The sequence below is a fragment of the Petromyzon marinus genome, chromosome 4 (assembly GCF_048934315.1).
Source record: "Petromyzon marinus isolate PM22_M1 ecotype Great Lakes invasive population chromosome 4, UKy_Petmar_22M1.pri1.0, whole genome shotgun sequence".
In the NCBI taxonomy this organism is placed as follows: Eukaryota; Metazoa; Chordata; class Hyperoartia; order Petromyzontiformes; family Petromyzontidae; genus Petromyzon; species Petromyzon marinus.
The window spans coordinates 12,469,676-12,491,078 of NC_133670.1; the positions used below are offsets into that span (position 1 = coordinate 12,469,676).

Genomic DNA, 21,403 nt, shown 5'->3' on the forward strand with positions numbered 1-21,403 from the left:
CCGGCAACCCGAGTTCGCTTCCTGTTCACGGCCAAAACCAGTGACGATCTGAACTGGTCCTGGGTCTCCTCTAGGTCGACTCAGCCTCACATATAGTACCTGGTGCGGTGTGTAATAATCGCCACCAAAGAGACAAAGGCGGCCGGGCGTGGTGTGCCGTGCCGGCCTTCATAGGTGCTTACTAACAGCACTTAACCCAGCGGTCTGTTAAGACTATATATGTCTATGTTTACATTGTGTCTCACCAAACTTCATCGTTACATTTACGCGGACATTTTTGTTTCCGCTAAATACATTTTTTTTTGTTTAACGCCACACTTTTCAGGAACGCATCTACTGCGTTAAATGAGGACTGTATAGAGAAGCACGTGTGAAGCACAGTACAAAATACAGCCTCCCCACAAACCCACCTACACCAACCCGCAAGGACTCGCGTGGTGAAAGACATATCCATGATCGACACGGCATTGTTTAAACTGTCTTCTCCATTTCGATTTAAAGCTTTCGTGACTGCAATGATTCATCTTCTTTGGTTCTTTCGGTAAAGTCACGTAGAATGATAATAAAATAATAAATTGATAAAATAAAATAACACAATAATATTATCACGACGTTTCGGCCACAACACAAGCGGCCTTCATCAGGTGAAGGGGGGCGAGACTGTCTGGTAGGACAGACTTTTCACTCCAGCGCTGTCCTACCAGACAGTCTCGCCCCCCTTCACCTGATGAAGGCCGCTTGTGTTGTGGCCGAAACGTCGTGAGAATATTATTGTGTTATTTTATTTTATCAATTTATTATTTTATTATCATTCTACGTGACTTTACCGAAAGAACCAAAGAAGATGTCTTCTCCATTCCCATACCTCGAATTGAATCCCTTGAATTCAAATACAGTCTGTCTGGAGGACATTACCGGTACTCGATTCACCTGCAGTAACTGTTTTTGCACCCTTACCACTTTTACCACAACCTTTCCCTTAACATCTTCACCCAGCCATAGAATCCGAACACAGCCGCTGCCAGCAACGACACTGGGCACCAAGTTACCTTCCATCGTTCACTGATTTACCAACTCATCACCGGCACAGCCCTTCACAGTGAACAATGTGTCGCCGATAATTATCCGGCGCCGCTTTCGGGTGTGCATTAACGCGCAGGGACGGCGCGCTGCTTGACAGCAGCGAGAGAAATGAGTGGCCAGTTGTGCAAACTTTCGCGACATCTCCCACACAACTCCCATCCCGTCCTCCTCGAAGCAATCCAGTGACACAGGAAGTCACGGGTTAAGAAATTTCACCGTTAGCTTATTAAGTGAAATGTAGCAGTGGGGGGGGGGGGGGGGGGGGGGGCTATATATAGAATAGCAGTTCCTGTACCGTGATTAAAGGAAAGCAGGCAACAATTTTTGTTGTTGCAAAAATCATTGCTACTCAGAGCTAACGGCACCTTGCTTCTCACGGGACAGGCGCGAGCCCCACATTCACACGGCCGCGCACACTTCACGCTCGTTTGACGCACCGATGACGCCTGCCTCCTTTAAACAAGCCCTGAGAATTTCCCCACCCCCCACCCCTGAAAACTGACAAACTTGAAATGAGCGAGCTGGGGGGGGGGGCGCGGGGTGTTTCGTCGAGAAATTCAACAGTTGGTGACAACTGTTGGTGACAACTGTTGAAAGAGATTTCCCGTCCTTGCCAGAGGAGTGTGGATTGTCTACACAACTGCCTCGGGGGGGGGCACCAATTGTGATGAATCGGAACGCAGCCCTCGTGATTCAATAGATTCAGGATTGCGATTTGATTCAAGATGAGTGGTTTTTTTTTCTTCAGTTGTGATTAATGTAAAGGTCTCCAGTGGCTCCAGGGGTCGGGTGAATCCATTGCGTGCCACGCGTGGGAATCACAACAAGCCACCGTTTGTCACGCGCATGATTTGACGCATTATTGTGAGCTTGAGGATCAATGTTAATCGCTCGATCTGTGTATCCTTACACCCAGAGCAATGAACAGCTGCTTGATGCCCCCTTTTGAGCAAGGAGACACGCACTTCTTTCGGCTTGAGGCTACATACGTTGAAAACCTGTTTCTCTCCAGCAATAGCAACCGCCATCGGTAACCCATAGTAAACAGCCTTGCCCTGCGAATGCCGCACACAGGAGACCTCACGAGTGGTGTTCCCCCGCTCGGGGGAGAGACTGAGGCATCGCTAAAAATGATCTCTGCCACTCACGTGAATTCTCCAAGCATCATTACCGTATTTGCGTTCGGTACCATCTGCCTTAATTTTCATTTCTGGCGCTCCGGCACGAATGCCCAACATTTCACGTCAATTTAGAGCACTTTCAACGAGTCAGGGAAGAAAAAAACTTGGAGGTAGCCTAAAACGGCGAGGCAGGAGTGCACGCTGTGTGACGGTTTTAGCTCTTAGCTGAAACAGAATACGAAGTGAAGAGCGGATGTCGGGAGGAAACGGCGGCAGCCTGCGCAGACTGCAAAGCAGCGCGTGCGAAGTGCGCGATGGCGATGGGACGATAACGACGCTGGCGAGAGCATGCACGGGTGCCATGCGGTGAGGAATGGACAAAATTAGTGATAACTTCCAGCCGCGAGGGACCCATCCGTCACGCCGCACCACCACAAGAAGCGGTGGGGTAGCAAGTAAACAGAGGAAAGAAGGGAGGAACACGAAGGGAAGGAATGAAAAAAAAATGTGGGAGGGGCTCGTGGGAAGGAAGGCAAGAATCCATGTTCAGTCTGCGTTGGAGGTAGGGGCACAGAAGGGAAGTGAAATGCACACACCCCTGGATTTTAATCATTCTCATGGAGATGGTGAGACGGAAGCTGAATTAAATTTGATAGGTTGAAAAAATAACGATTACGTCTTCCTGCCAGGCCACAGCTAGGGAATTGGTTAATGTGAACACTGATGTACTTGAATGCATAAAACAGTTACGTGCGATTTGCTAAATTTACAATGTTCCGTGGAGGAAGTGCAGAGCGGAAGCACAGAAACCTTATTCCTCTTTATGGGTACTTTTGGCCATTAACTAAAGCCACGAATTTCATGCCCAAAAAGGAGGTACTGGACATACGCAGTTTTTTAAAGCATTTACTGAAAACGAAGAAGAAGCCTTTCCCAGAGCGGGAAAGCTCAGCCCTAATGCAGACCAACTTCTGTAGCACACTGTGGTTTATATACAGTTGTCCCTCACTATAACGCGGCTGACCTTTCGCGGCCTCGCTGTTTGGCGAATTTTTTTTTTAGTGTAATTTTGCATGCTTTTTTTTCCTGCGTACAGTATGAACGCGCATTGTGTTCGGCGTCCTGATTGGCTAAGGGAGAACCGCACATGTGTTCTGCGTCCTGATTGGCTAAGGGAGAACCGCACATGTGTTCTGCGTCCTGATTAGCTAAGGGAGTACAGAATGCGTTCGGCTAGCCAGATTTACATAAATGTTCAATCGCTAGCAGTGTGACTCTGAAGTGCTGTATGTTTGCAAGTTTTCTACCCGAAAAACCCCATAATGTCGATGAAACGAACTGCAAGGAAAAAGGCACCTGCGGTCGCACCCAAAAGGCAGAGGTAGATGCTAACCATCGCAGAAAAAGTTGGACTTCTGGACATGCTAAAGGAAGGTAGAAGTTACGCGGCTGTAGGGCGCCATTATGGAATAAATGAATCTTCGGTTCGTTACATAAAGAAGGAGGAAAATAACATAAGGACGACAGCAAAAAATAAAGCTGATTACTTCCCGGATTTTGTCTATTGCGGGTTATTTTTAGAACGTATCCCCCGCGATAAACGAGGGACCACTGTACAAAGTAAAGTGCCCATCCACTTAGAGGCTTAACATTGCGAGACTAAGAGGTACAATGAACGGGATTTATTGTAATTTGTATTTTCTAATTTTTATTCCCCCAAGTCGAATGGATCAAAAAAATCGATATCTTTGTTCTACAGCGTTCCCCCATTCATTCGGGTTCAACGAATCCACTCTCTTTTCATGATTTGCCATTGTTTTTGGAACAAGAAGCTGCATGCGGAGATATGCACGTTACTATACAGAAAGGAATGTCCAAAACTTAGCGATGAATGCGACAGAGTTAGTATCGTGCAGCCTCTGCACACTTTAGCAATCACTCCCTGGCGCCTCAACGCCTTATAATTCACGCACAGCGAGCAGGTTTTCATCGACAGGAGAACAGAAGGAGCAGATGCCACTGCCCATCGGGGAGTTTCTGAGAAGCAGCCTCTAATCTGCTCACTTTGTTGCATCTTCACTTGGCGTAAAAAGAAGAGCAGCCACCGTGGGCAAGTGTCAGCGAGTGCTGTCAAAGGTTTGTGTCAGCGAGTGCTGTCAAAGGTTTGTGTCAGCGAGTGCTGTCAAAGGTTTGTGTCAGCGAGTGCTGTCAAAGGTTTGTGTCAGCGAGTGCTGTCAAAGTGACGCCGTTTATTTTAAAAAAAAAACATGTTGCGAATAAACGATTCCATAATTCACATGTGGCTTAATTGTTGACTTTACACATGTACGGATAAGGTAAATAAATGACGATTGCTGCTAAATCACACTGCATCTGAAATGCGTTTGAATAAAATTATTCCTAAGTGCTCTTTGCATGGGAATTTTGACTTTGGAGCCTTACCATTCATCAGCGTAGAGGGCACTTTACAAAAAAAATCTCACCCGAGGCTGCTGATGCCTTGAATTTATGGCCACCAGGTTTGGAATTTTGCGGTTACGGCAAAGAGGGTAACCTATAACTCTCCGTGTACAGCCCACGTCTCCCGATGCGCTAAATTGTCCCGCCAGAAACATTGGCGCTGGCCAAAGGTGCGGCATGGCAGCGTTTTATAGATGAACTTTTGGCTTCCATCAATGTGGCAGTACCCTCGCCTCAGGCAGAAAGGTCACACGCAGGCGATGAGTTATAGGATGAGCAGTGCATGGCCCCGTGTCACCTCGAGCCATACATATTATTCCATCTGCCACCTCTGCAAACGCCAAAGGGCAGGCGGGGTAAATGACACGCCATGCACCTTTCTCTGATGACCTTTCATTATAAAACAAATTAATGACACCCCTTACAGCACGATAACCAGGGGTGATCTCAGTTACCCTTCACTCTCACATGTGCGCATAGGGCGCTGTGTTCTGAATACCCTCCAAAGCATTGGCACGAGTTATGAACAGTTATTTATGCCAGCCATCAAATGAGTCACAAGCCTATATATAGGGCATCAGTCTCCTAATGATGTCCACATTTTTCTAGCCAAAACCGAAGCATCATTCTTTAGCAAGGGTGACTCTATAGTGTTTGTCACCATTCCAGAGGAGCCGCATAAATCTGCTCTGTTTCTTGCAAGAGCGAGTGCTTTCATTAAATGCCATCATCACCTCAATATAATATCACACGCACACACACGGAGGGTACGTATGCACACACACATACAAAGAATGCATGCATACGCACACACGCAGGCATCCACACATGCACGCAATCACGCACGTCGACACATGAGCAAGAACGCATGCACTCGCATGCACACACACGCGCAAATATGCATCAACATATGCTGTTGCTCCTTTTTAAATGAATGCGTTTTCAGGTATAGAGATGATATATGTTACATTCTCAAATTAGTCCTAGTTAATATGAAAAGCTTAATTTTGCATAAATGCAGTGAGCTAAATTTATTTCCCATCATACAACATTAACCTACTAATGATCCTTGATATTTTCTGAGCTCCCGCACACGCAAATCAAATCTACGATATTGCGGTAGGAAATACACGGGCAGCTGGGTTTTTTTTCTGGAATAAATAAAACTATTGTCAGCAGCTCGGAGGCTCTCCTGAGTGGCTGATTCAGAGCTAGGAAAATAGGTTCATACTTTATGAGGCTTCTGGGTTAACTGCTTTCGGTGCAAACGGAATTTTCTGTTTGACCTACAGGGTCAGCAGCCCTCATCTCTGTAAATCACTCACCCCAGTGCCTGAGACCCCATGCACATGCACATTCACTCTCACGACAAAACCAGCATTAATCTTTGAACAAAAACTGTTCACGAAGTATATTAGGTTATCCCTAAAAATTTATATAAGAAAAAGCTTGGTTATATTAAGAGAGCTGTCTGGCTCTTAAAGGTCCATTGAAATCGTTCCCTTTTTTAAAATAAAAAAGACCAGGCAGGGCTATTTACACAGCTTGCTCTCGTCTGCCCCCCTGCACTGCAAGATTCATTACACTGATTGAGTGCAATGCACGCAGGCACAACAATTCCGGGCCGCGGCACAAACATACATCATGCAATAAACAAAAAGCACCTTCGCTAAGTGCGGAGAGCTCAACCTTTACCCACGAGGGTTGTGTTGCGTTTAAAACCGATAGAGACTTCCGTGAGACATTCGATCAAACAGGAGATCGGTGCGGTTGAAAGAGGTCGATCGTCCCGTTCCGGACCACACAATCCGTTCGGAACACCAAACCGAGGGCAACGTAGGAGGCAGCGTGGCAAGTAGGTTGCTCATATATCTGTACGGACTGCGATTTAGGCTCTCAATCGCGAGTCATTTTCGGTTTCATTCGGTTTTCTTCCAGGTGCAACAAATTCACAGAGCTGGTCAACTATTCTACGAAGGACCCGCCCTGTAACACAAAAAATCGACATACTCAGCGAAAATGTTGCGGATAATAAAGTATGATTACATTATAAATTTTATTGGACTTAAATCACACTAAAAATAGACACCTAGACAAATCTAATAGAATCGTAAGGGCTCTGTAATAGATTAACAGACGTAATGGAGTGCATCAGCCTCAATTAATCGGGTGTCATTTTTATCACGCACGAAGTCGCAAGCTTTCCACATGCGCAGCCACGGCATACAATGAACGAAGTCAAGAATACAAATACCCCCAAAAAAAGTATTAACCAAAAAAATCTACCTTCTCGACACCATTTCACACAAAGTACCAACTCTTAAACTATTTTTATTTTACCAGGTAAAGGCTACTGAGCTGTATAGCTCTTTGTCAGAAGTGACCTGGCCACAAATCATAGCTCAACAAAGTGGAGAGAGACATGCAAACTCCAAATATACAGCAGGCATCAGGGCCGGGATCAAACCAATGACCTTCTGCATACCAGGCGAGGAAGGTAACATCTCACCACCGTGGTGCCCCAAACAACACACATACACGAGGATCCAGGTGAGCTATTGATTTTCTAGAAGGAAAGCTGTAATAACCGCGCAGCAGACAACTCCTTGACTCTGGTTGTGATTCTCAAACTAACGCTGCTCAGGTGTTCTCACAGGACGCACACTCTCACAGGACGCACACTCTCACAGGACGCACACTCTCACAGGCAGCACACTCGATCGCATCGATGTACGTGCAGCGCCGGGGCAGGGACGATAAGGCGTCCGGGTATCTCACGCGGTTATTAATGTGACGGTGAGGACACCACTCTTGTGCGGCTGTCACGCCTTTGGCGAGCTTCTCGCGACAACAGCATCACTTATCAAGGTGTGGACGTCTCGACAGAGAATGAGACATGGGCATCTGCGGAAAGTAACATTCTTAACAATGCGCTGGTGGATCAAAGCATTGCGACTTGATTTATGTGCCGCCTACTTCAAAACATAATCCACACCGAGCTTTCCATGCCACCAGTAGTGTAACGTGTGTGTGTGTGTGTGCGCACGTGCATGTGTGCCACTGGGTTGAACCGCATCCATTCCTCCACACATAAAGTAGAACTTGAGCTGCAAATGCAATAAGCTAAGTCGAACTTAATCTTACCGCAACAGCCATTTAAATGTGAAACATATTGCACTCTCAAGATGTATTATTTTTTTGTATAAACTACACGGCCTTCAGATTTTTCTTTACCATCATAGCAGCAACGTCTATTACAAGCACATGGAGAAGAAACGAGCAGATAACACACACACACGTAAACTGCACTTGCATTCTATACGAACGTATGCATATAATCATCACCTATTCTAACAATTAGAGTAATCTAATGGATTATAGTCCAGTGAAATCCATCACTAGCCATGATAATACCTGCGGCGTTAATTAGCACCTCCAAAGGCAAGACAGCGTGTGCACAAAAGTCACAGCCCCCCGTGTGCCCGTGAATGATGCTTTGTGGCGTAGCAAGTCTCGTCTTACATCGTCATCGCACTACTTCGCTGGATGACCTGCCAGTGTTGGGACCAGAGCTGTCATACGAATCGGCCACGTGGGCAGCCAGGAAATAAATGGAGCGAGTAACACAATTTTCCGTTCTCCTGAGCGCAGCCAGATTTCCATTTCTAGTGGAGGATTCCTGCAGGAGCACTTTCCATTCGGTGCACAAGATGTAACATTACTTGAGGCACTCAGCGATTGCACGTCTCAATCGGTGTAATAACCTGCACATCACATCTCAAAAAGTATATATATATCCGTGATTTCTACAGCACTGAGTGACACTTAAAACTAAGATCATCCATGTATGAAAAAATAAGAATAGGTTTTACCCTTTCTGGCAATACAACAGGTGTTAAGATGTTCAAATACCAAATGGAAACATTTTGCAAGAGAAACCTTTTACCAGAAAGGGCAAAACATATTATTTTTTCATACTTTGATACTGACAAAAAAGGTAAAAAAATTTTTTAAGATCATCCAAACTGCAATATTAGAAAAACACACACAGTGTTTTAACTCTAAGCCTTTCATTTCTAGGGAAGGCAATGCAATGTCGCACAAATCATTTACACAAGAGCGGCACTCAATGGTGAGCTTCTAAGAGGCCGTGCAGGGCAGCGTAGCAGAAGAACAGCATATTCGCGCTCACACGGATTGCAGCACTCCAACGTGCCTACGCGTTGGGGTCTCTCGAGTGCTGTCCCTGCACGGCATGGGAATCTGTTACAAATCTAAGCAATTCAAGTGGTTAAAAAAAACCCTAGAATTGAATGATCACTTCTCAGCCGATAGATTTTTTCCAAACATTGGAGAGCAGCAACGGTATATAGCGCAGGGACAAAACACGCACATGCACGCAAACATAAAAAGACAAAGATACACCGTTAAACTGTATGAGCTTTTGGGGCAAATCCCATTAGCATGCCTCTGTGCAGTCGCTAAGATCACTGCATGGGGGTATCGGCGGCCGGCACCATGCCCGGACACATTTGTCCCTCAAGTGGTGATGTTCACAAAACCGGCATCGAGTAGTTCATATATCCAACTACTTTTGTTGTCCGTGGCTGGAAATCAAACTCAGGTCACGAGGATTCCAGCACAGGATTAACGCATTTTTGGAAATTTCCATCTTTTAATTGTATAGCACAAAAAGAGGGAATGCCTGCAAGGTCCCACGTGAAAATTCCAAACCCCAGGGGATGTTCATTTGTAACATTTGGCAGATGTCCCAAGATGAGAGATACCTTTGCACACCTCCTTTTGTACTTTGTGTGCTGCCCAAAACAGTGCCATTGTGGTGATGTGCTGCAAGAGAATTAATTCACACGTCTCCTTGCTCTGGGCTTATTTGCAACCTCATAAAACACTTCGAGCAATTATGTCATGGTTAGGTCCTGCTGGAATTCACTTTTAATCAACAGCAATTATAAAAAATAAACACCTTGGTTGATGTTGGAGCAGCGGCAATAAGTGTTTTTTTTTAATGTACGGGTAAAAACTGTATACATACACAAACTAGGAGCGGGATATTATAATGAATGAATGCAGTACAGAAACGAGAACAACATTCAAGCCTTGCTCCAATTTGGTAGAATAAAATGGTCTGTGTATTCTGTGGCTGTTTGACGTCGTTACTGCAAAATTAATATCCAAGAGTGTCTGTGACCACACACTTTAGCCGTGTCGGATTGCAAAGGATCGCTATTGCATTAATAAGTAATTATAGCAATGCTTATAGCACACAGGGCTTATTGCTACCATCACCACCGGTGCCACAGCTGTCACGACGAACTTTAACGACCTTATTAATTATAACGGCGGAGAACTGCGGGACCAATGATAGATTATCGTAGTGAACACAATGGGGACAGCCACTCTCAGTATGTGGGTGCATACGTATTGACAGCACCCATTTATTAATTGCAGTGAAAGGCACTCACTGTATGGGCAGCCGTAGACGGCCACGCGTAGCCCGATGCGCGCCGGGGTTCCCGGATCGAGCGGCGCGAATCGCAGGAACCGGGTGACCAGCGGCCGCGGCAGCTCGTGCCGGACCCGGCCGTCCGAGTTCTCATTGCCACCGAATGCCTGCAGACACAGAGCACGGTGCAGCAGGACGCGAAAACACGGTGCATAGCACGCCACAGAAAGGTACGGCAAGATACAGGCGTGGCATAGAATGGCCGTCACTCCACGCACAGAGTGGGTATGACGCGAAACGGACTGGCGCGCCAGGGCAAAAATTGTTTTAAAATGCTGGCAGTGTGTTTTCCTTACTCTTTGGTTCTTTCGACTTCACCGAAAGAACCAAAGAGTGTGGATTCCTGCAGTCACGAAAGCTTCAAATCAACATTGTGTTTGCCTTGTTAGAGATAATCACTTGTGAGTACATGACTTTAGTGGAGTTCATCATTATTATTATTATTACGACTGTTGTTGTTGATTATCATATACGCGTTGTTGAAATTACAGTTTCACACTGGATGTAGAAATATCCCATGGGAATCTATTTTTATTTTCGTGACCTCCCGTATGACATTTCCCATTGTAGAGATGATGGCGAAATCAATTACTCTTGCTCAAACTGAAATTGTAGCCTCTGAACATTAAAAAAACACATACGGGGTGATGCATGTAGAGATACCTCACTGAAATCTAATGACACTCATACTCTCTTATCAACTACCGAATGCTTATGGTGAAGTTGATATCTTACAGAGAAGAGTGTTAAGCTTTTTAACATACGAATTGAGATTGGCGGGAGACATGCATAGGCTTTGAAATAAATTGCTGTTTTTTTTTCAATAATTTATCACTATTATTTTAGTTGATATAGCTATTTCTGGATTGGACTGTATAATTACAGAATTTTCCGTCCATTTACGTATTTGTAAATGTACTATATTAATTCTTTAACTTTTTACAGGACAGCATACATCTGTAGATCTGTGACCCAAGTTGTGCAATACCGTGGGGAATCGGATCCAATCATGGTGGGTTACCGATCGGGCCATCACACACACTCTCGCGTAAGAGTTGTGGGGAGTCTCACGCCATCAGACTGCTCCCCATCGCTTTAAACCGGCGCCTGCAGCGCATCGTGGGCATGGACATGGAGGTCACGTTGCCTTGTGGCTCCCCGTCAACCCTCACCGGACAGCCACATGACAGCTTCTCGTATTTTGAAACATTTACATAAACAGAGTAGTGATCCCAAACAGTCTCCGTCTTGCCAAAAAGTCACATGGGCACAATGAAGTAGGCAGAAATCGACTCTTCTAAAAGACAATTCTCAGTGGCAAGGCCCATGCCTTCTCTTCAATCGCACACTCTACCCTCTCAATCTGCCAATCCTGAGCCCGTATTCTCACCACTACGTCAATCCAGCAGCGCTCCCATAGACTTCACCACTCACTAGAAAGAGACCTCCCTTGAAAGGTAAATTTAAAAGAGCGAGTCGCCGTATAATTGGCAATAAGAGTTTTGTAGGAAGCTACTGAGAACTGTATGTTAAAGCTGTATGCAGGTATCCGTGATCTTCAGATGTATGTCAGAACATTACAGGGAGGGGGGGGGGGTACTTTAAATTATTGCACTTCATGCATCTGAAGTGCATTCACCACAAAATAACTGGTTGTGTCAATGGATTATCACAGCCACAGCATTAAATAAATTGATCTCAGTGCTACAGAAATTGACGCTGAAAGGGTTAAATATTCCTCCGGATTTATTGCACTTAGGGAAATGCCCAGAGGCAGGAGAGAGCAATCAGATGAAGCCAGAATGACAAAACGGATGCGACCACACGATATATTCTACCTCCTTGCATGTGTGATCCTGAGGCATCGTAATAAGCTACTTTTTTATTTTAAAGGAGGCTCGGGGTGGGGGGTACATAACTCACTTATCCGGTGCATGTGTATTAATTTCGGTGATTAATAGCTTGTTTAGGACGCCATGTACAAGCTTATCTACCTCCTACAAATGATCCCATAGTGTAGCCATATGCTGTCAGTGAAAGGGATAAACAGAGGCGAAGGTCCTTAGCATCTACATATAACGCCAGCAGCTGCGTACTGTGACTCGTTAACCCGTGGTGGAAAATGGGCAGCATTTCCCGGGCTAGGGCGTCGGGAATTGACATGTTTATGAAATCGAGTCGTTTGTCAAACATCTGTGCGGACACCCCTGGGAGGCTAGAGGTTTGCTAATCAGCTACCCCCTGGGCTTTACGCAACCAAGCATCCCACATATTCGTGAGTTAAACACGAGCTCCTTCGTCCGGATGGATTTGCGATGCATTCTTTAATCAGAATGTGTTTAAACTGGAGGAATCCGATTAGCTATAAAGCTCGTTTTTACAGAGGTCCAGTAGGGGTAGGTCAGAACGTTGCAACAACAAACAATACAAAACCACGACACGGGTGCAAAGTATAGGAAATGTAAATAAATCACATTAAAAAAAGCTACCAATAAAACTAAACTATTATTTATCTTACCAGGTGAAGCACACTGAGATATTAACTTATTTTTCAGAAGCGACCTGGCCACAAATGATAGTTCAACAAAGTGGCTTATCGTGTGGATGTGTATAGCAGAAAAATAATCAAAATAATCTAAATGCATGTTTCTAAATCGCAGTGCAGCAAAAATCCTCTGCAGTAATAAAAACAAGGAAATACATTGAATGTTAATTGTTTACATTTTCACTCTGTCTCGGAACGTCCCACTTGGGTGTTTAATTTTAAAATGAAAGGTCATGCATTTTAATCCCAATTAACACGGGGAAAAGAAGATATGTTTCACGTGAACTTGGCTTGTATCTGCCATTAAATTGGATGTCATCCTCTCACAAGGTTAATCATTCACGAGCTAATCGAAAACACTTTTTATTAAAATATTACATGTTTTTTTATTCAGTGTTTCGAAATCATACTTTAGCCCAGTCATCAGTGAACGTTGTGTTGTTCTAAACGAGGAATGTCGATGGTATACACAAACATACAGGAGAAAGATATTGTTTTGGAAAGTGATAGTTATTAAGATCAGAGAGAGAAAGTAAAAGGTAACGAATCACCCAAAAAGAAACACGTTTTAATGTGACGACTCACCGAGACTACTAAAAAAATGTAGATACAATCTGAATATAATTATTATTCATAACACAAATTCAGTGTATCCCAGTCCTAAGCCTTTAATGGGCACGCGTTAAATGTGCCCGTTAGAAACACACCATTTGCAAAGAAATCTGTTACCAGCCCTGCACAGGCGATGCACACAGTTATAACCACGGGCGTTAATCGCAAGCTACAAGAAGAGCGAACAACAATATAGAGATTACAAAATGGAGATGGATGGAGGGTTGCAGTGCGACCATAAATAAGGACAATTTCTGCGAGGTGCATGAGAAGCCATCAGAAATCGCATTCCCCCCCCCCCCCTAAGGCAACTCCATTAACGCAAGGAGGGGCCCTGAAGACAGACACCGCTTGATTCGGCGGTGGAGGAATGGAAGAGCGGGAAGGCAGACGCGGGGCTATAAATAGCGAGGCAAGATGCGCTTCCCCCGCATCCTGGTAGAAACGAGCGAAATCTACGCTGTTACACACTCTCGCCTACCCACTGGCATTTGCGATGGCACAATGCGGGAATTCTACAAATCACCACGCACCGATTCCATCAATTTGGAGATCGAGAGCATGCGAGAGAGTGCGTGCCAGGGTACCATGTGGATTTACAGATGGCAGCGTAGCGTACAAGGGCGGAAAGGCAAACCAGGGACAAGATTTACTGTATAGATGGAGTAAGTGAAGCCATAAAGAACGGGTGGCCTATTACACACGGAGCGTGACAGCCAACTCAATATGGGCCGTCTCGAGTGAGAATCTCTACAAATGAACAAACAATTGTTGAGCCTCAAGATTGTATGCACGTACTGCTATTGTGTTTGAACTCATTGGTGCAATACCGGGGCGCGTGCTTGCATACATAAGGTACAGAGTGCGGCACGACTAACCATACGGTTGCCCATGAAAAATGAACTCAACGTCAAAGAGTAGTTACTGATTGCGAAAAAAATAAAATCTCGTAACGAGTGGCGAAGGGGAAGTTGAGTTTCAAATGCCAAGAGATGAGAGAGGTTGTGCGTGAGCGGCGGTGTCCTGGCACTGTGGCGTCCGTCCGTGAATAGGCATCCGAGGCCAAGCGTAAATGTCTTGCGCGTGACTGCGCGTTGCATGCGTGACTCTACGTTGCATGCGTGACTGCGTGTTGCATGCGTGACTCTGCGTTGCATGCGTGCCTGTGCGTTGCATGCGTGACTCTACGTTGCATGTGTGACTGCGCGTTGCATGCGTGACTCTACGTTGCATGCGTGCCTGTGCGTTGCATGCGTGACTGCGCGTTGCATGCATGACTCTACGTTGCATGCGTGACTCTACGTTGCATGCGTGACTCTACGTTGCATGCGTGACTGCGCGTTGCATGCATGACTCTACGTTGCATGTGTGACTGCGTTTCATGCGTGACTCTGCGTTGCATGCGTGACTCTACGTTGCATGCGTGACTCTACGTTGCATGCGTGACTGCGCGTTGCATGCATGACTCTACGTTGCATGCGTGACTGCGTTTCATGCGTGACTCTGCGTTGCATGCGTGACTGCGCGTTGCATGCATGACTCTACGTTGCATGTGTGACTGCGTTTCATGCGTGACTCTGCGTTGCATGCGTGACTCTACGTTGCATGCGTGCCTGCGCGTTGCATGCGTGACTCTACGTTGCATGCGTGCCTGCGCGCGCAGGTGTGAACCCGGAATGATGAGTGCGGTTAGATGCTGTTTCAAATGGAGCTACCTAATGCGCGAGTAAATTTGACATCGCCACTTAATTGACCACCATGTCCAATGGGGGCACATAATTTGTCGACCATTACCGGGGGCATGCAACCCATCCTCCTCACTCGGCTCACCATGCGCGGAGGTGAGTTAAGACTGACACGAGCTTGCACCCGATAAGGAACTAAATTGAGAGGATGAAAGCGGCGTTCGTGTCATTGTGGAGAATATAAGTAACGCGATAAATAATCATAGAATATGCTGCCGGTCCAATGTCTGTCTCTCCAGGAAAAAAAATAACAGTATATTTTTTATACAGCCCGACGTCCGCACGACTTGCTGGTAGTGCATCTTTTCAGCAGAATTTGTTGAATTCAAGCAGACTGTACTGGCAAAGGAGGTCCCATAATGTAGCTGCTTATCTCTGAGCTCTCATTACTCTGACAGTGGCATTGTCTTTGTGCTGTACGCCTTTTGGCGTCTTCTGGTCTAACACCACTTGACACGAGGCTCAAAAGAAAGCTGTCTCTGGTGTGGACCAATCAGTTTCAAGGACAATGCATATATTATCAGAGTATGTTTTTTGTTTGCATTTTGACCACAAGTATTGTGGTTAATGCAGACATGATTCCTTGTAAAAAGGTTTTAGTTTGGTGTTTTAACATCTTAACACATGTTTTGTTGCCAGATAAAAGGGGGAAAACGTATTCTCACTGTGGTCTGGTTTTGAAGTATAGTGTCCCATCAGTGCAGAGAGGCTCGGTTAAACGAATGCTCGTGAAGTGCCAGATGTTTACAGGCAAGGACCCTCTCCGTTAGATATGGGTCCTATTTAGAAGAAATAATACAGTGAGGGAAAAAAGTATTTGATCCCCTGCTGATTTTGTACGTTTGCCCACTGACGAAGAAATGATCATTCTATAATTTTAATGGTAGGTTATTTGATCAGTGAGAGACAGAATAACAACAACAAAATCCAGAAAAACGCATGTCAAAAATGTTATGAATTGATTTGCATTTTAATGAGGGAAATAAGTATTTGACCCCTCTGCAAAACATGATTTAGTACTTGGTAGCAAAACCCTTGTTGGCAATCACAGAGGTCAGACGTTTATTGTAGTTGGCCACCAGGTTTGCACACATCTCAGGAGGGATTTTGTCCCACTCCTCTTTGCAGAGCTTCTCCAAGTCATTAAGGTGTCGAGGCTGACGTTTGGCACCTCGAACCTTCAGCTCCCTCCACAGATTTTCTATGGGATTAAGGTCTGGAGACTGGCTAGGCCACTCCAGGACCTTAATGTGCTTCTTCTTGAGCCACCCCTTTGTTGCCTTGGCCGTGTGTTTTGGGTCATTGTTATGCTGGAATACCCATCCACGACCCATTTTCAATGCCCTGGCTGAGGGAAGGAGGTTCTCACCCAAGATTTGACGGTACATGGCCCCGTCCACCGTCCCTTTGATGCGGTGAAGTTGTCCTGTCCCCTTAGCAGAAAAACACCCCTAAAGTATATTGTTTCCACCTCCATGTTTGACGGTGGGGATGGTGTTCTTGGGGTCATAGGCTGCATTCCTCCTCCAAACACGGCGAGTTGAGTTGATGCCAAAGAGCTCCATTTTGGTCTCATCTGACCACAACACTTTCACCCAGTTGTCCTCTGAATCATTCAGCTGTTCATTGGCAAACTTCAGACGGGCACGTATATGTGCTTTCTTGAGCAGGGGGACCTTGCGGGTGCTGGAGGATTTCAGTCATTCACGATGTAGTGTGTTACCAATTGTTTTCTTGGTGACTATGATCCCAGTTGCCTTGAGACCATTGACAAGATCCTGCCGTGTAGTTCTGGGCTGATTCCTCACCGTTCTCATGATCATTGCAACTCCACGAGGTGAGATCTTGCATGGAGCCCCAGGCCGAGGGAGATTGACTTTTCTTTTGTGTTTCTTCCATTTGCGAATAATCGCACCAACTGTTGTCACCTTCTCACCAAGCTGCTTGGCAATGGTATTGTAGCCCATTCCAGCCTTGTGTAGGTCTACAATCTTGTCCCTGACATCCTTGGAGAGCTCTTTGGTCTTGGCCATGGTGGAGAGTTTGGAATCTGATTGATTGATTGCTTCTGTGGACAGGTGAGATTAAGAGTGTGCTCCTAATCTCAGCTCGTTACCTGTATAAAAGACACCTGGGAGCCAGAAATCTTTCTGATTGAGAGGGGGTCAAATATGTATTTCCCTAATTAAAATGCAAATCAATTTATAACATTTTTGACATGCGTTTTTCTGGATTTTGTTGTTGTTATTCTGTCTCTCACTGTTCAATAAACCTACTATTAAAATTAAAGACTGATCATTTCTTTGTCAGTGGGCAAACGTAAATAATCAGCAGGGGATCAAATACTTTTTTCCCTCACTGTATATAACACTAAATAATCATGACCGTCAAATGCCTCCTTCCCATATCTCTTTCTCCACGAAAAAAGTATAAAAAATAGTTTATTTGCTTTTGTTAAATTCAGAGGAGATGCCTTTTTTACCATCTCACCAAACTCACTCTCCAGACCACCCTTTTCTGCCCCATCAGGCACCCAAAAGCACCTTAGCTCTGGACAACTGTGTTGACTATCGCTCTCATCACGGTGAGCTTGCGTGAGGCACTGGTTAATTAATACTTGTGCTCGACAACAGTGACTCCATGCCCTAGTCTTGGCAGAACAACAAAGCAGCCGCTGTCCGTGCGCGTACGTGCGCGTGTGTGCACAAGTGCGTGCGTGCGTTCGTGTGCGCATGCTGAAAATAGACCCACGTGTGTAAGGTAACCCTTGACACAGCACTGTCGTCAATGAGAGAAGCCATGTTCTTGACACTCAAGGAAGGACATCCACAAAGGCTTTGTTACAGAGTTATTTCAGCTCAGTATAGAATGCAACACGCCTTAGGTGCACCAATTAATTAATTAATTATCAATGTATAATAGGGGGTGTTTTTGGGTTAGATCGCGTAAATATATGTGTCGTTAAAACCCGCCACCACCCGACACAGCCAACTACAGTGAGGGAAAAAAGTATTTGATCCCCTGCTGATTTTGTACGTTTGTCCACTGACAAAGAAATGATCAGTCTATATTTTTAATAGTAGGTTTATTTGAACAGTGAGAGACAGATTAACAACAACAAAAATCCAGAAAAACGCATGTCAGAAATGTTATAAATTGATTTGCATTTTAATGAGGGAAATAAGTATTGACCCCCTCTCAATCAGAAAGATTTCTGGCTCACAGGTGTCTTTTATACAGGTAACGAGCTGAGATTAGGAGCACACTCTTAAAGGGAGTGCTCCTAATCTCAGCTTGTTACCTGTATAAAAGACACCTGTCCACAGAAGCAACCAATCAGATTCCAAACTCTCCACCATGGCCAAGACCAAAGAGCTCTCCAAGGATGTCAGGGACAAGATTGTAGACCTATACCAGGCTGGAATTGGCTACAAGACCATTGCCAAGCAGCTTGGTGAGAAGGTGACAACAGTTGGTGCGATTATTCGCAAATGGAAGAAACACAAAATAACTGTCAATCTCCCTCGGCCTGGGGTTCCATGCAAGATCTCACCTCGTGGAGTTGCAATGATCATGAGAACGGTGAGGAATCAGCCCATAAGTACACGGGAGGATCTTGTCAATGATCTCAAGGCAGCTGGGATCATAGTCACCAAGAAAACAATTGGTAACACACTACGCCGTGAAGGACTGAAATCCTGCAGCACCCGCAAGGTCCCCCTGCTCAAGAAAGCACATATACATGCCTGTCTGAAGTTTGTCAATGAACATCTGAATGATTCAGAGGAAAACTGGGTGAAAGTGTTGTGGTCAGATGAGACTAAAATGGAGCTCTTTGGCATCAACTCAACTCGCCGTGTTTGGAGGAGGAGGAATGCTGCCTATGACCCCAAGAACACCATCCCCACCGTCAAACATTGAGGTGGAAACATTATGCTTTGGGGGTGTTTTTCTGCTAAGGGGACAGGACAACTTCACCGCATCAAAGGGACGATGGACGGGGCCATGTACCGTCAAATCTTGGGTGAGAACCTCCTTCCCTCAACCAGGGCATTGAAATGGATGGGTATTCCAGCATGACAATTACCCAAAACACATGGCCAAGGCAACAAAGGAGTGGCTCAAGAAGAAGCACATTAAGGTCCTGGAGTGGCCTAGCCAGTCTCCAGACCTTATTCCCATAGAAAATCTGTGGAGGGAGCTGAAGGTTCGTGTTGCCAAACGTCAGCCTCGAAACCTTAATGACTTGGAGGAGATCTGCAAAGAGGAGTGGGAAACCTGGTGGCTAAATGCAAGAAACGTCTGACCTCTGTGATTGCCAACAAGGGTTTTGCCACCAAGTACTAAGTCATGTTTTGCAGAGGCGTCAACTACTTATTTCCCTCATTAAAATGCAAATCAATTTATAACATTTGACATGCGTTTTTCTGGATTTTGTTGTTATTCTGTCTCTCACTGTTCAAATAAACCTACCATTAAAATTATAGACTGATCATTTCTTTGTCAGTTGGCAAATGTACAAAATCAGCAGGGGATCAAATACTTTTTTCCCTCACTGTAGTAAGGTTTGTCACGTAAACAGAACGTGCCAATTCGTCACTACTACAGCACACCGGTGTGTTGGAGAGCCAAGCCACAACATTTACAATCTGAGTACGACGTTTCGCCGGTAATTACAACTAGCTTCATCAGGCGACAGCCAGGTTTGTGGAGAATCCCATCTGTTTCGTTCCTTATATAGAGGCGTAGATGTGGTGACCAAACTTCTGCGCTCTTGAGTCAACGTACATTATGCATGCGCATTGTAAGAGTTCATTGATCTTGTCCTTTCTGTCCATGGTGTGAATTAAAATAGCCGTACCAACAGTAATCCCTACTGAAGTATGGTGGCCCTTATAGGCATGCATTTAAACAATGTATTATTTGATGATTCGCTTCCATACAGCATTAAATCTGGAGCTATCTGATCGGTTAAAATTATTTATACTTCTTTAAATTTCGATATTCTCTAATTAGTCACATGCATAATGTACGTTGCCTCAGTAATCCCCCCCCCCCCCACTTTGCACAAGAGCGCAGAAGTTTGGTCAACACATCTACGCCTCTATATAAGGAACGAAACAGGTGGGATTCTCCACAAATCTGGCTGTCGCCTGATGAAGCTAGTTGTAATTACCGGCGAAACGTCGTACTCAGATTGTAAATGTTGTGGCTTGGCTCTCCAACACACCGTTGTGCTGTACTAGTATACTACACTATACACTACACCATACACTACACTATACACTACACTACTATACACTACACTATACACTACACTCCACTGGTGTGCTGTACTAGTGACGAATTGGCCACGTTCTGTTTACGTGACAACCTTTACTAGTTGGCTGTGTCGGGTGGTGGCGGGTCTTAACGACACAATTATATATTTACGCGATCTAACCCAAAAAAACTCTATTATGGATGCTATTGGTCGCAAAAGCCTACATGTTAAATTATATTATCAATGTAATTTTTGGAACATTTCCTTGCATTGCGATTGTTTGTATGGCATGAAGGCAAAGTGCTCAACTTATGGAAAGGTTTCGAGTTCATATCCTGGTAGACGAATCCGATGCTTCCTCTCACTCTGAGGTTTATAAAATGAGCACCACTTTCTGGAAAGTTACCAAGTAATAATTTTGACTTGTCATGCGCACTCTCAACGAGTGAGAAACGACTCAGAGCAGCGATGAACCAGACAAGCTGGAAGGCAGCCACGCGGTGAGTTGCCACCAACAATTTCCCAAGCTCTGCCATAGCAATGTGGAATTTCCATATCTAGCTTTAGGATGTTAACAGAGCTGGGTACTCCTTAATATCCATTTAAGTATGGTGACACTAACTTAACTCTGAATTAGTTTCAACATTGCTTCTGTTGATTTTCATGTTTTACTATGGTAGTTTCAAAGTTTTACTTTAGTTTCGGAGCTAGGGTGTCACTCTAATTGGACACCCTTATCGTCAAACTCCCAGAAAGCCTCTAACATGATGAGGACATCCATTATTTCGCTGACATTATTATGGCATTGCCAAAAACATACCCCAACATCGTCCCAAATAATACCTTATTACGCACTTTAATAATGCGCCCAAGAAAACAATTGCCAAGTTTCTTTACTTGAAGACCGTACACGCTTTATAAATGAGACAACATACATTTCAATTGGCAAGATCGCAGCTATGCTATAAAATCATGTCTGCTGTGACTGGGTTATAATTTGCTTTTTTTTTTAAACCCCAGCTGTTAATTGTGCCAATCACGCCAAAAATG

At 44.9% G+C, this 21,403-nt stretch overlaps 1 protein-coding gene across 1 annotated transcript in view; it reads right to left on the bottom strand.

The window, feature by feature from the left end:
• LOC116938701 (contactin-associated protein-like 2) overlaps nucleotides 1-21,403 on the bottom strand; it is a 170,774-nt gene that overhangs the window by 84,249 nt on the left and 65,122 nt on the right. Inside the window, exon 4 of the mRNA XM_076056866.1 lies at nucleotides 10,148-10,295. Within this exon, the coding sequence (XP_075912981.1) occupies nucleotides 10,148-10,295 (148 nt within the window). The remainder of the gene's footprint in view (nucleotides 1-10,147; nucleotides 10,296-21,403) is intronic.